This window comes from Ochotona princeps, chromosome 11 (genome assembly GCF_030435755.1).
Source record: "Ochotona princeps isolate mOchPri1 chromosome 11, mOchPri1.hap1, whole genome shotgun sequence".
Taxonomy (NCBI): Eukaryota; Metazoa; Chordata; class Mammalia; order Lagomorpha; family Ochotonidae; genus Ochotona; species Ochotona princeps.
The window spans coordinates 66,195,292-66,210,546 of NC_080842.1; the positions used below are offsets into that span (position 1 = coordinate 66,195,292).

Below are 15,255 nucleotides of genomic sequence, written 5' to 3' on the forward strand. Positions count from 1 at the left end.
GTATTTTACTCAGTTCTCACACCCATCTTTGTGACATAGACATTGCCTACGCATTATAGATGTTAGAATAGACCTGAGAATGTTGAAAACCACTGTGTTCAGTCTGAGATATGTGAAGTGATAAAGCCTAGTTTTACATGAGTGTATTATAATGAAGTATGTAAGGCATGGTGCAGTTGGCAAGTCAGATACATAAGCGTATCTTGATAAAAATGTCTTTGCATATTCCTTGAAATATAAACATCCTGGTTCCAGTTACACAACTGCTTAGTCAGGTTTTTGAGGATTGAGCCCAGAATATACCATTCAATACAAGCTTTACAGAGTATCAAAGGGATATATTTACTGCTAGGTATCTTGCTGATCTAACTACAGGTCTGTGGCTTTTTCCCTTCCTCAGGTTAGGCAGATTTTAGAGCTTTGTCCTAACCTGGAACATCTGGATCTTACACAGACTGACATTTCAGATTCTGCTTTTGACAGGTTAGTTGTTTTTTACTTATTTAAATGTAATGGATTTTAACTATGAAGCGGTAGGACTCTTCTGCAATTTATTATTTACTTGGCTGCAATTTAATTTTGATGTTAATTTTTACTCCCAAATCTTAGTCATATATGGCTACATCTTGATAATACTTTAAAAAGGAATCTCTAAGTTATTTTCATTTGTTTAAAAGAGAGAGATTGAACTTCCACCAGCTAGTTCATGTCCGCAGGTGTCAGCAACAGCCAGGGCTGACTCAGGTTTAACCGGGAGCCCAGAACTCAGGCTGGATCTCTGTTTTGGGTGAAAAGGACCCAACTACTGAACTGTCGCCTACTGTCTCCCAGGGTGCCACCCGGAAGGAAGGAAACAAAGTGGAACTTGAGCCAGGTGCTCCAATATGAAATGCAGGTGCCTGAAATGGCATCTTAACCCTTGAGCCAAATGTCAACTTTCTGCCCCTCCTACCCTCAAGGCTGCCTCTCTCCCCACATTGCCTCCCACCCCCAGTTCCTTGCCTTTCCTCCATAGGTCTTCGCCGATCTGGAATTCTACTCAGAATCATCTTATATTCTGATATAAGTCTATATTCCTTTACTATAGCTGGGCCTTGAAGCTTTGCTGTATAACCATGTGTCTAAATGGCATTTGGCATAGCTGCTTCTTAAATTCTTCAGTTATTCTCAAATACTACTCCTTTCTTCAAGCTGTACTTTGAGTAGATTGTGCTTCCTTGGATACCAACATTTTATCCTATTCTGTCTCGGCCCTTTTTCCCGTTGTGGCATTTACTGGTTCAGAGGGAAGGCAAGGTTTCTTTCTGGCTAAGGCTGATAGTGCTCCTGCAGAGCCTAGAGCTTGTTCCTGCTGGATCTTCCTCCACGCGTCGTCAGTTACTGTGTGCACACTGCCTAGCGTCAGCTAGTTACTTTCAGGAGAATAATCTGAAGACTCTCCGTTTCTTAACTTTCTCTCATTCCATACGTGTGTTAAGTTATCAGTACTCTTTAGTTTTTCATTGTCTGTAGTGCCCAAAATATTTATTGCAAGTGATACTTGATAAATATTAGAGTGATCATATTAAATTTAGAAGCTTTGAATCTCTGTCTTGGTATATATATGCGTGTACACACACATATATATATTTATATAAATAATTGTGTGTATATATATATGTGCTTGTGTGTGTGTAATGCTTTTTGGTGCATTTAACAGTATCTCTTACTGATCTTGTTGCGTCTGTATTACAGTTGGTCCTGGCTTGGTTGCTGTCAGAGTCTCCGGCACCTTGATTTGTCTGGATGTGAAAAAATCACAGATGTAGCTCTGGAGAAGGTTTCTCGGGCTCTTGGAGTTCTGACTCCTCATCAGGGTGGCTCTTTGAAGACTTCCACAAGGAAAATTACCTCGACTACATGGAAAGATAAAGACATTACCGTGCAGTCTACCAACCAGTATGCGTGTTTGCATACGTTAACTAATGAAAGCATTGAAGAAGAAATAAATAACGAACACACCTGGCCAAAATCTGTTTCTCCTGAAAATTTTGCTTCTCCGTATGTGTGGATGTTAGATGCTGAAGATCTGGCTGACATTGAAGATGCTGTGGAGTGGAGACGCAGAAATGTTGAGAATCTTTGTGTAATGGAAACAGCACCCAGCTTGAGTTGTTCCACCTCTGGTTGTTACAGTAAAGATATTGTTGGACTAAGGACTAGTGTCTGCTGGCAGCAGCATTGTGCTTCACCGGCCTTTGTGTATTGTGGTCATTCATTTTGTTGCACGGGAGCAGCTGTGAGAACTATGTCAGCCCTCCCAGGCTCTTCTACAGTGTGTAGAAAAGCATCAAGGACTACAGGGCCTGAGGGAAAAGACTTAGTTTACTTTGGTAGTGAAAAGTCTGATCAAGAGACTGGACGTGTGCTTTTGTTTCTCAGTCTGTCTGGATGTTACCAGATCACAGACCATGGTCTCAGGTAAGTGATCCGTTCCAGAGTGTTAGGAATGGACATCTTTTTCATTTGTAAATGGAATATAAAATTTTTGATCTAAGTTAATTGTTTCCATTTTATATAGGCCAGAATGCTGACTAACTTGTGTCATAGCTTGAATTCCATCTGGGTGGAATTCCTGTGTGAGTGACGGGCAACCAAGTATGTGAGCCATCGCCTGCTGCCTCGGAGGAGTGCTTTAGCAGGAAGCTATATTGGCGGTAGAGTGGGGGCTTGAATCAGGCATCTCAAAATTGGATTCAGTTGCCTGAAGTTGGCATTTAAACTGCTGTCCCAAATGAGCATCCCTGAGGTGAAGTTTAGGTGTTGTAGCTAGAATTTGGAATTTTTGGTCTGTGATCATGATATCCCTAATATTCTGTTGTTGAATTTCTGCATTTTATCCCCCACACCTTTTTTTTGAGTTTATCCTGTAGCAGATTTTATTTGAGAGACAGATCTTCCTTTTGCTGACTCACTTTCCAGATGTTCACCACAGCCGGAGCTGAAGCCAGAAGCCTGGGACTTGATGCAGGTCTCCCCTACGAGTGGCAGGGACGCAGCTGCTTGAATCAGCCCTGCTGGCTCGCAGAGTGCGCATTAGTAAGAAGTGAGAGGCAGAGCGGGGCATGGACTCTAACCCCGGCAGCCCAGTGTGGCATGTGGGCGCTCCTAAAGCCTGCCTTCCTGCCCGCTCTTTTTTTCCCTAGAAAAAGAGGTAGAAGTGAAATATTAACTAGTCAAGAGAAGTAGCACTATTTAGAAAACAGGTTCTGTTGTATATTTGATGGAATCCACTTGAAGTTCTGTTGTTTTAGACTAGGTATAAATTGATACTCTCTCTAACTGGCATTCTGCAAGATGCTTAACCTTGCTGTTGTGAGACTTGGCTATGTGTGAGGCATTTAACAATACTGCAGAAGAGGGTTTCAATAATCAGTAGCTACTGTGATCATCTTCTGTATGAACTTTGGAAATTGATGACATTGGAAAATTCAGGGGATTATTGTGGCCAAGTGGGTTGGAGTCCCAGAAGGTTTGCGTCTAATCAGCTTCCTGCTAATGTCCCTGGGAAAGCAAGGGAAGATGTCCAACTCATTGGGTCTCTCCTACACATGTGGAGACCAAGATGAAGTTCCTGGTTCCTGGCTTCTGTCTGGCCCGGCTCCAACTCTTTTAGGCAACTAGGGAGTAAATTAATAGATGAAAAACTTGCCTCTCTGTCACCTTGGCTTAAAACGAACACACATTTTTAAAATGTGCAGGAGTAAGAACAAAAGGTACAATTAGAAAAAAACCCATAATGTTCAGGAGTAATGGAATTAAAAGATAAGTTTATTTTGATACAGAGCTGTTTTATAGTACATGCACAGTTTTTGTAATGTGTGTTTTCAGTGAACTTTTGAAAATTTCTCATTCATGGATTTCAGGTTTTTTTTTCTTCTTCACCAAAGGAAACTTAATTCTGATTTTCCATGAACTTTTTGAAGTATTCTTGTGGTTCTCCTTAATAATGTGCTGATTATCGCTTCTGGGAGAGTGTGTAGAAACACTCTGAATTTCCACTGCTTAGGCTTTCCTATAAAACCAGCCTTCTGGACCACTGGTAATAGAATCGTTTACCTTTGTACTAGGAAGGTGGAAAAAAACATGAAAAATGCTTGTGGTGTGTGCCCAGGTGGACTTTGAAAGGTTTCTGCTGTAACCTGAAGTTCTTATGAGGTTGTCTAACGTAAGAACACAGAACAAGTCCACAAGGCCTGTGGTAGTTCCGTGGGTGCTGAGTATATCTATGGGATCATCAAGCCTGCTTTCTTCATTGGAGAGCAATCATTGTCAAAGTGTTGAAGGCACAAGCAGAGTCAAAAAGTTCAATAAATAAATGAAGCTTCTATTAGGTAGTTAGAATGTTAAGAACCATAATGAGGTAAAAGGTACTTTATAATGAAAACTTTGCCTGACACAAAAAGATTATTATAATAGTCTTGTCTAAGTCATCTACATTAATGAAGTGTTTTCTGCTGAGGTAAGTGCTGTTACTATGATTTGATAGCCTTATATCATTCCATTAATTTTGTTTATTTAATTTAAAATACATATATTAAAGTTTAAAAGCAGTAAAGATAATCATATTTTGAGTTTTATTCTTTTAAAATCTTTATGCTTAACAATATGAGCTTTATTTTAAAATAAAAACAGTTTTTGCTTCAATGTAAAACCTAATATTTTATTTTCAACTGAAATTATCTTTTCATTACATCATACCATATTAAAATATATTTATGAGTCTGTCCATTGTATTTTCAGCATGAGCAATTTTATTGTTCAGAGAATGAAGAATCTATAAAACTGCTGTCCTGTTTCAGAGCTGTCAGTTTTAAAAACAACCCTGAACTCATTAAAATTCTTTATTAACAAATTGTTTGCAAGGACAGTTAAAATTTTAGTGAATCCAGATTGTGTCTTCATTCACTTTGAAAATACTTAATAGCAGTCAGTCTTCATTCTCTCTTGCCTTTATTCCCTGGTAACCTACTTTTAGTCTCTGGATTTACCTGTTCAAAAATAATAACTTTAATGGAATACGCAGTATGTGGCCATTTGTTTCCATTCTTTTTTCTTTTACTGAGTATGTTTTCAAGTTTGATGCATGTCATAATATGTGTCTATATTTGTGATTGCATGATACTGTATAGGTACATTTTGTTTACCCATTCATCAATTAATGGGCACTTGGTTTGATTTTGATTTGTTGGCTATTGTGAAGAATGTTTTTATGAACATTTGTGTGAAAATTCTTGTGTAAAATGTATGTTTTCAGTTCTGTTGTGCATATACACCTGTAGAAGGAATTTCTTGGTCATGTGCTAGCTATCATATTTTGAGGAACCATTAAACATCACTAGGTTTAAAACTTCAATAATTTTGTTGATAATTTTTAGACAGGTAGGAACAGGAGCATGACAGTTGTAGGGTTCAGTATTTCTTTTGCTTACTGTTTTCTAAAACAAAAGTTTCAATGATACCTGTAGGAAGTTTTTCTGAATTAAATGGACTCCTGCCTAAGAAAAGGTTGGTTATCAGGACTTCTTATATTTTCTCATTACCAAATTTAAAAGTATGCAAAACAGTGGTCTAGTGGCCTATAGCAATATGTAATTTTTTATAGTTGGATGTGTTCTAACTGTTGGATTGTCTCCCACAGGGTTTTGACTCTGGGAGGAGGGCTGCCTTACCTGGAGCACCTTAACCTCTCTGGCTGTCTTACTGTGACTGGTGCAGGCCTGCAGGATTTGGTTTCGGCATGCCCTTCTCTAAATGATGAATACTTTTACTACTGTGACAACATTAACGGTAATGTCTTTTAGCAGTTAGATACCTTAAATTTATTTATTATTAAATAAATTTATTCTGATAATTTTTATAATTTTAAATTTTTTTGGTTACTAATTAACAAATTGGTTTGCTTTCAGATTAGTCCTTTAAATTTGATAAAATATCACATTTTCAGTAATTAGCTTCTTTAAAGGTAAGTTTTTCTTTTCAGATAGCTATCTCATGTGTACATTTTTCCAGGTTTTTGAGTCATGAAATAGTTGAATCGTTAAAATTAATAAGTTGTGTTACAGAAATAATAAAATCCTTATAAAATTTTGGGGCAGTTCGCAGTATTTTTCACTCATTAACAGTTTAGAGGTGTTGGAGATTTCTTTGGAATGATAAACTTTTTTTTCTTTTTTGTTTGATCACGTGAGTTCTTCAAGGATTCTGTGTCTGATTCCAAATAAATTTTAACAAAAATTGAGATTGAGAGACGATACTGAGGTGCTTTAGGTGTGACTAACAATTCCTGCTGATTGTTGAAGGTACTTTGGGGTGGGAGATATTTTCAAGCCTGTGCTGCTGTCCACTGGGCCTATTTAATATGCTTTCTCAAAGTACATCAAGGCTATTCTAGGCGTTTGATAGTCACTGCTGTCCACTGGGCCTATTTAATATGCTTTCTCAAAGTACATCGAGGCTATTCTAGGCGATTGATAGTCACTGCTAGGCAGTACATTTCTCAGAAGTGTAAAATGCTGCTCAATTATTAGTAAATAGTTCAGTCTCTGTTGTGGCTCAATTGTTAGTACATAGTTCGACCTCTGTAGTGCTGGTAGAAGTTCAGAGGATCACTTGTACCTGTGTTGATACCATGCAGTACTTGCTGTCCTTGAGAGTCCACTTCATCTTAAAAAGAAAAAAAGATGAAAAAATCAGCTGAATGTTTCTTAGGCAGAAGAATTGATGGATGCCATGAAGATGAGAGGAAACAGTGATGGACCAAGGGATAGAGAAGGGAGCAAACCTGCTGATTCCTAGAAATTAGATTTTCATAGAATATATGAGGAGATAGGAGATTACAAGCATTTCTTTTTGGAAATTACAGTCTTAGGCAGGGAATGACTACTCATGTTCCTGATACATCAGCACTGTTGGGCGTGTCTTTGCTCTTCTGCTTTCATTGTGCAGTTAGGGAATGGCTGAAAATGAGTGCCATTTTAGTTACAGTTACTGCACAGACCAAAACAAAATACAGTACAGTACTTACTTTTGTGGATGCAGTCAGTTTGAGAAGGGAGTTGCTTTTTTCCAGGTAAAGTCTTAACCATTTTTTTTTTTTTTTTGAGGTAACATTTTTAATTTGCATTGTAGTCAAAGGCGTAATGGCTCTACTACATAAAGAACTCAATTATATGTAAATACACCTTTTTATAAATAGCAAGTTGTATTACTCTAGGTTCAGTATACTTCATAACAGGACACATGCAGTTTTGGTCTTTAAAAGATCAAGATGCATATTGTGAAAAGAACAACACATGATTTTCCATAAACATTTTCAGCAAAATAAACTTGATGCTTAATTCCATTTTCCATGAAAGTTTGAAATACTCTCATTTATGAATTAATCTTATATGGAAAAACATTAGGATGTTGCTCTTGAATTCACATTGCTTTTAAAATAGCTTATGCTTAGTACAAGCTTGAGAATAAATTTCATAGCTTAATTTATCATATTTATTTTGAAATAGATGTTTTGGGTGGTAAGGCATTGAATATCAGTTCATTTTTATGACCTAATTTTTCTAAGTCTGTGTTTTTAAACTTCTTTAATTTAGATGGGATAAATTTAACATATAGCATCATTTGCTGTGGCAGTATTTTTTTCAAGTTAACCTTTTGAATATGCAAATATGAAAGTATTCCAAAGAAGCTGTTACATTTCTTTTGTATTTTGATAAATGGTGGTTTTCAGTAAATTTTAATGATGTGACTTTGAAGGTCTAAAGGAAATTGCAGTAAATAATCTGATATTAGCTCTTTTTTTAACTGGTTAAAGTGTGATTGGGCAAGATGGAAGTTCTTTTAAGTTTATAGGGTGACTTATTATATAACTTGTGTTGCAGAGTTCCAGCTAATGCTTTGATATAATTCCTTAAAAGGACATACAGACAACCTATACAGTGTAATAGTTGGCATTGTAATAATTTTGCAAGATGTTACCACTCACCTTAGTATCTTTCTATATAATTCAACTTCCAAATATTTAGTGAATACCTAATTACCATCTTACTATTGTCATTATTGCTGAAAGTAGTCAGTATATTTTAATACAAGACCATGAAATAATGAGGTGTGCTTAAATGCCTAATTAAGTTTTGAATATTTGAGAGTAACTTTTAAATAGTTGTTTTGTTAAGTGAAAATCTGCGTAGTTGTTGGTTATTAACTGTCAGGTAAATGAACTGTAGGAAATAAATGCTAAGAAATATTAGCCATTAAGTAGCAAATAGTAGATTGCAGAACATTAGCACTAATAGAAGTTTTTGAGAAAATTGTCATTAGATATTAACTAATAACTATTTTGAGCAAAATACTAATAGGAAACACAAATTTTGATTGTTTTGAAGATTATAACTGTTAAATTTACTACTTAAATAAGGATTTGAGTATAAAAGAGGGCTTCTTATCCATAACATTTAAAAAATATCATTTTAGAAGTGTTACTGTAGAAGCAGTTTAGTGCTTGAAGAACATTCGGACAGTGATAGCAAACTTTTGTACTTCTTGCATTCAGTGTATGTATAATTTATGAATTAAGCTAGATTAGTCCATGGTTCTGGATGTCTCCGATGATTTGCTCTCTTATGTTTCTAATTTAACTTAAAGAGGAATTAAAGGTAAGTGAAGGTAAGTGCAGACATACAGCCTAAGTGTATACAGCACCTAAGACCTAGGGAAACAAGTCATTTAGCAGTCAAAATTGTTGGAAATATTAGCTAGCTTGGTAGTTCTTGTCACATAACATTTTAAAATATTTAATGCTTATGCAGTTTTGTTTTCCTTTTTATATTCTTATGTTATAACTGAATGAGTCCTGCGTTGAGTTAGAAGTTTGCTGGTGATAAGTACTTCGCAGAAACTGCTTTTTGGATTGTCAGTATCTATAGAATCACAGCTATCCGCTTGCTCTTTATGCAACCCAAGCTATCTTAGTCACATTTCGAAATAAGTTTTTTCTGCCTCATATGGTCTCCTACCCATTTATTATTTTTTTCTGAGAAGTCTCTGGTGATACTTCCAGGTCTTATTGTTGTGGTCTTTACGTTGTTTTTAGTAGAATGAAGTCCCCTGGTGGGCATTCTTAGTTTTATTAATTAGCAGCAATTGCTGTGTTATGGGCTTTACTGTAGGTTTGTATTTTTGAGGCATTTAGTATGCTTCTCTAGATAGATCTTACTATCTAATTTGGAATTGCTGATAAATTAATTGCCTCTCTTTTTCTCTGTACTCTTAGAATGCCACTGGGCTCAGGTATTCCAGTACGTGCTTGAAGGAGAGGGCACATTTTATCTCAGTGAAAGCAAAGGCCTTTTTTTGTGTGTTGAAGTAGGAGCTGCTGGCAGCAGGGTTATTAGCTTTCTACTTTGCCTAAGGGTACAGATTTTAAATTCTGCATTTTTTCCCCCTGTTGTTTATCACCGTTCATTTGATTTTGAGAGCATGGTGACCCAGGTAACTCGGGTAGAACCTGAGGATGCTGGGCCCGGAGCCTGTAGGAGCGGAGGTTAAAGGCTGTGCGGGTCCGCACAGATCTGCATCTCCAGAGCTTGATTGGTCAGATTGTTCCTTGCAGGCTCACTTTGTTTTTCCCCTTTTAAATAAATGAAAATATAGACATTTTGAAGTATTATAGCATGTTTTCATTTGGAAAATTCTGTGAAAGTCTGTATGTCTCACTTTTCCCATAAATAATGATTTAGAATATAGTTATACACTGATGAATGATAATCAGGTACTTCTTGATAAAACCCAAGAATTTATGCCTTTTATCATGGACCAAGTGCCCAGGCAGGGCATGTTAGTGAGGCAGGGTTTAGGTCTTGGGAACAGGCACGACGTGACAGGCAAAGCAACACCGAGTGTGAGGAGTGAGGAAGGACAAGCCGAGAAGGGACAGGCGGGGAGCGGGAGTTGCAGTGTAGGTAAAGCTGAAATAGTTTCAAAGGGGCAGCCTGGGCAGAAGTTGAGGGTGGAAGGTTTTTAAAGCACAAAATTTGTTATCAGGCCATTTCTAATAAATACAGAATGGTGTGTACTAATAAATTTCATATTGACTTTGTGGTTAAAATGGTTTTAACTTGTGTCCTATTTTAAGGGAGAATTATCCTCACAAAAATGCTTTGTGAATTTTAAATATTTACCATATTTAACTTTTTATTTAAAACCTAACACTTATTTTCATATAATAATAATGGGTTTTGTGGTGTTTCAATTTTCTACTTAAAGTAATTTTAAAACTCTCAGTGGAATATTTTAAACAGAAACAATGAGTCCTCATGTGCTAGCAATTTTAGCAGTTACAAATTTGGTCAGCTTTCTTTGATCGATTTAACTACCATTTCAATAATTTAAAGCTTTTTCCAGGAATCATACTAGTTTTAAAATATAACTACTTAGCAATAAATGGAGTCGGGCATGGTGCAGTGGCCTAGTGGCTAGAATCCCTTCACCTTGAATGTGCCGGGATCCTATATGGGCGCCGGTTCTAGTCCTGGCGGCTCCACTTCCCACCCAGCTCCCTGCTTGTGGCCTGGAAAAGTGGTTGGGGATGGCCCGGAACCTTGGGACCTTGCACCCATGTGGGAGACCTGGGGGAGGTTCCTGGCTCCTGGCTTCGGATTGGCTCAGCATCGGCCATTGTGGTCATTTGGGGAGTGAGTCATCGGACTGAAGATCTTCCTCTCTGACTCTCCTCCTCTGTACGTCTGACTTTGCAGTAAAAATAAATAAATCTTAAAAAAGAAAGAAATGGAGTCATAAGTGAGAGTAGTTCCACATATATGTAAAGTTCCTGAGTTTCTTCTCATTAAAGATGTCATTTCCATAGTGACATATGTGAACATTTTCCTCAGACTAGTCTGAGTAATTTCCTCTATTATTTTGTATGTGCTGTTTTGGAAATACAAAGAAAGTTAAATTTTTGGAAATACATTTTTTTGCATGTAATTTGCAAGCAATTATTATGGTATTACTGGCACAAATGCCAAGGAGTGCCATCTTAAAAACTGAATTTAGAGAACTAGCATTTGGCGTAGCAGGTGAAGCTGTTGCCTGTGACTGTAGCATCCTGGATGCTCCACTCCTGGTCCAGCTCACTGCTAATGGCCTGGGAGTGCAGTTAAGAATGGCCCCGGGCTTAGGCCCTGCCGCCTACATGGGAGGCGTGAATGAAGCTCTTGTCTCCGCGTTGGTCTGTCTCCCAGCTGTCGCAGCTTTCTGGGGAAAGAACCGGCAATGGTAGAACTCGCTCTTTCCCTGTCCCTTCCTCTCCCACATCCCTGTAACTACAAATTTCAAATAAAGAAAATTCTTATTTTAAAAAATCTGAATTCAAAGTAAGTTAGAGTCAAACTAGATATCATTCAAGAAAAGTGCAGTTTTTCAGTTACAATTCATTTGCTCTTTTCTGCAGTAAAGTTGTATTTTGTGTGCTTTTCATTCCATTCATGTACTAATCATGGACATAGTCACAGACATATTCGTGGACATATTCACGTACATTGTCATGGATATGGACATAGTCATGGATGTATTCTAAGATGTCACTAGAGTTGAAATAGCATTTTTAACAATCATCTTTCTGAAATTTGTCATTTATTCCAAGTACCTAACATTGGAATATGTGCTGTGAAACCTCTTCTTTAATACTTCTGAATTCTCAGCTTTGTTCCCTAATGTAAATTTTATCTGGTGTCTGGGTAGTGTAGTGTGACTAGAATAAAAGTTTATTTACTCCACACATATTTTATTACTCTAAGTGGATCTCTAAGTTTCTAAGTGGATCACATTTTTTATTATGCATTGGATTGTTTGTATTTAGTCACTCATTATATATTGAACTTTGGAAAAGTATTTTTTTTTTCTGGTCCTGCTATATGATTTTTTTTTTTTTTTGGTTATGGACATTAAAGTACAGTGAACACATTAGGTCTGTGTTTCCATATTTTTCTGTAAATTTTGGATTCGTTGTAATTGCTCAATATTAGGTTTTTTGGCTTATCTAATATTAGGTAGAATTAGTATGCCCTATTCTAAGAAAACTGTTAGGATTATAAATATCTGTTGTTAAATTGACCTCCAAATTTGTATTTACAAATATGTATTTATTGCCTTCTTTGCTTCCTAGACCCGTATTTTGTAAGATTATTGCCAAAAGCTTATTTCACTTTTTCCATTTGTTTTTTGGACTACAAAAGACACACTAACTAAAGTCAGGCTGTTTTTTTGGTGATTTTTTCCTGAGTAATTGTTAGACATTCATTGTGAGATTTTAATTCTGTTATATAAATGTACTGCTTGGAAAACAGATATAATTTTAGCTCCCTCACAAGCAAAATTAATTTTATATGATCTCTGAGAAATTCTTCCTTTCACATTCTTCTGTTTTCATACAGGTCCTCATGCGGAAACCGCCAGTGGATGCCAGAATTTGCAGTGTGGTTTCCGAGCCTGCTGCCGCTCTGGCGAATGACCCTTGACTCCTGACCTTTGTCTACTTCATTTAGCTGAGCAGGCTTCTTTTCATGCACTTTACTTAAAGCACATTTCCTGTGTTAACTCTCCCATTTTGAGTGTGACTTGTTTTGGCCCCATCCTTACAATCTCAGAAATACTAACTACCAGTGAATTGTACAGTGTTTTCTCTTACAAATGATGTCCCTTTTTCAAGAAGGATTAGGTCTTTTCCTAAGGATGAGAACAGTTATATCAACTTTCCTTTGAAAGAAATACTTTCAAAAAAGTTTGCTAATGCTATGCCAGCTAAAGTATTTTTAAGGTTATTTTACATTTTAAAGTTATTCTCTTTATATATAAGCACTGTACAGCTTTGCAGATCTTTTCAGACATACATTTTGGAAATTTTATTTTCAGAGATTCTGCGTTTTGGAGACTAATCTTTCCCGTAACATTTTCTTTATTTGGACAATTTTCAGAGGGCCAATTCAGACATTAGAGATTGTGTTAAGGTGATAGAATAAATTGGATTCTTGGTGTTAGCTCAGTGAGCTAGCACAGCACCAGTCTCTTTCCGTTTGCTTTCTTTAAAGACTCCCAGTTCCCATCGTTCCAAAACTGTCAGATTTGAGAAGGATTTAAAATAATTCCACAATTGTTTGAAGAAATGTATAAATAAAACCTACTTGAGGACTTTACCAAGGAATGGCTGTTGTGTTGTGATTTTATTATAAATCTCTTTCTAAGCTTGCTTTTCTGTGAAATATGACTGAATATTTTGTATTTTGATGACCTGTGATATCACCACCCTAATAAGTGATGTTTTAGATAACAAATTTTGTTCAGCTGAATTTCTTGAAATTAGTTGTACAGTAGTCGGAATTTTTGTGTTTATTTTCATTGTGGTGAAAAGATTATGAGAGTGGAGACCTGCCACTTAGTACATATTGTGCTATGTATAAATTTATATCAAGAAGAAAATAGTGATGTGGCATCTGTTTTATAAATACATGCAAAAATGCTAAGAGGAAGTAATCTTGCATTCAAGTTTGTAGGGGTCCCAGGGGCGAGGATGAATAGGAGAAAGAAGAACTACAAATAGACAGATTTTAATTCAGAGTTAGAGAGAACTCATGCTTTGGAGAGTGTTGTCTAAGGAAGAAGGAAAAGTCATTTAATGGGACAATACAGAAGGAAAATTCACAAATGCTTCTTTTTTTTTTTTTTTTCATTGATTACATTGTATTATGTGATACAGTTTCATAGGTACTGGGACTCTCCGCATCCCTCCCCACACTCACAAACACTTTTTAAAGTAACGTTTTAGTTGTATCTTTCTGTGCCTTCTCTGCATTTCAAGTGAGTATCAACTCAAAGGGGTATCTAGGGCCAGCGTTGTGGCATAGTGCATACAACTACTGCCTCAATGCCAGCATCTCATTTGGGCACCAGTTCATGTCCCAGCTGCTCTACTTCTGATGTGGTTCAGATGATGTGGTTCTGATGGAGGCCCTGAGGAAGGCTTTGGCCTGGCGCGGTGCTGCTGTTGGGGACATCTGGAGAAAGAAGATGGAAGATGGATCTCTGACTTTTTCAGATCTTTTGTTTGTTTCTTCCTAAGAGAAGATATCCAATGATGCTTTCCTTGACACTTTACCCTACTTTAAGGGCTCTCATTTTGATTCTGTTGCTGTTAGCATTTCAAGATACCAGATGCAACTGTGGAAGTTTCTTTCAGTTAACATGGGTTCAGCTGTGGGTACAGTGGTGCTGCAGCTTAATCCCCTGCCCTGTGGCATTGGCATCCTGTATGCCAGTTCATACCCAGATTACTTCACTTCTGATTCTGTTATGGCCTGAGAAAGATGGTCCAAGTCCTTGGGACCCTGTATCCTTGTGGAAGCCCTGGAAGAAGCTTCTGGTTCCTGGCTTCAGATCGGTTCAACTTATCCCTGACTGTTGAGGCCATTTGAGGGGTGAACCAGCAGATAGAAGACTTTCTTCCTCTGTCTCTTCTCTCTGTAAAATTTCCCTGTCCAATAAAAATAAGCAAATCTGAAAAAAAAGTATGGGGCAGCTGTGTAAGCAGACCATGTTATCTTTGGATTTGTTAACTGGTTGTGTCTTCTGCAGCATCACTACCAGAAACCACATCATGTAAAAGGCTGGCCTAGGCACAAAGGGAAAAATTTCTTAATTCTCTAAGAGAACAAGAAAGAAAATCCAGGCTACTGGAGTAGTTACAGGTCAAAAGTTCTGTTTGATTTATTTTGTACTTGGTGTATTTTTATATCCATAGTACTTAGTACAGTTTATGTGAAAAATTGCCATCATAGACTATTTTGAGGAAAACGACAGGAATCAGGAATTCTCTTGAGGTGAGTCCATGTTTCATCTTACCTTGTATTTAAGTGGTGGTGTGTGTTTGTTTCTTTTTTTTACAATAAGGAAGAAGTGTAATATTGTTGAGGGAATTTTGAAAACCTTCATGGAGAAAGAGCAAGTTTTAAAAGATGCTTCAGGACTTTGTAAATTAATTAGTGTAGTTACTTTCCTCAGAGATTTCAGGTATTTGAAATGGCTGTTTCCTGCTGCTTGATATTAGATCATTTTGGCAATCTTGAACAAAACTGACTTCCCAAGTCAACAGGTTGTCTAGTGGGGAATCGCTATTTTTCTGTCATCTGCCTCATTCCAACCCTGCGGTTGGATGTAGATATA

General features: G+C 37.0%; 1 protein-coding gene across 1 annotated transcript in view; it reads left to right on the forward strand.

The window, feature by feature from the left end:
• Nucleotides 1-13,232, forward strand: part of FBXL5 (F-box and leucine rich repeat protein 5) — a 40,572-nt gene extending 27,340 nt beyond the window's left edge. Inside the window, exons 8-11 of the mRNA XM_058670289.1 lie at nucleotides 401-483; nucleotides 1,735-2,460; nucleotides 5,681-5,829; nucleotides 12,474-13,232. Of these exons, the coding sequence (XP_058526272.1) occupies nucleotides 401-483; nucleotides 1,735-2,460; nucleotides 5,681-5,829; nucleotides 12,474-12,550 (1,035 nt within the window). The 3' untranslated portion in view covers nucleotides 12,551-13,232. The remainder of the gene's footprint in view (nucleotides 1-400; nucleotides 484-1,734; nucleotides 2,461-5,680; nucleotides 5,830-12,473) is intronic.
• Nucleotides 13,233-15,255: the final 2,023 nt, after the last annotated feature.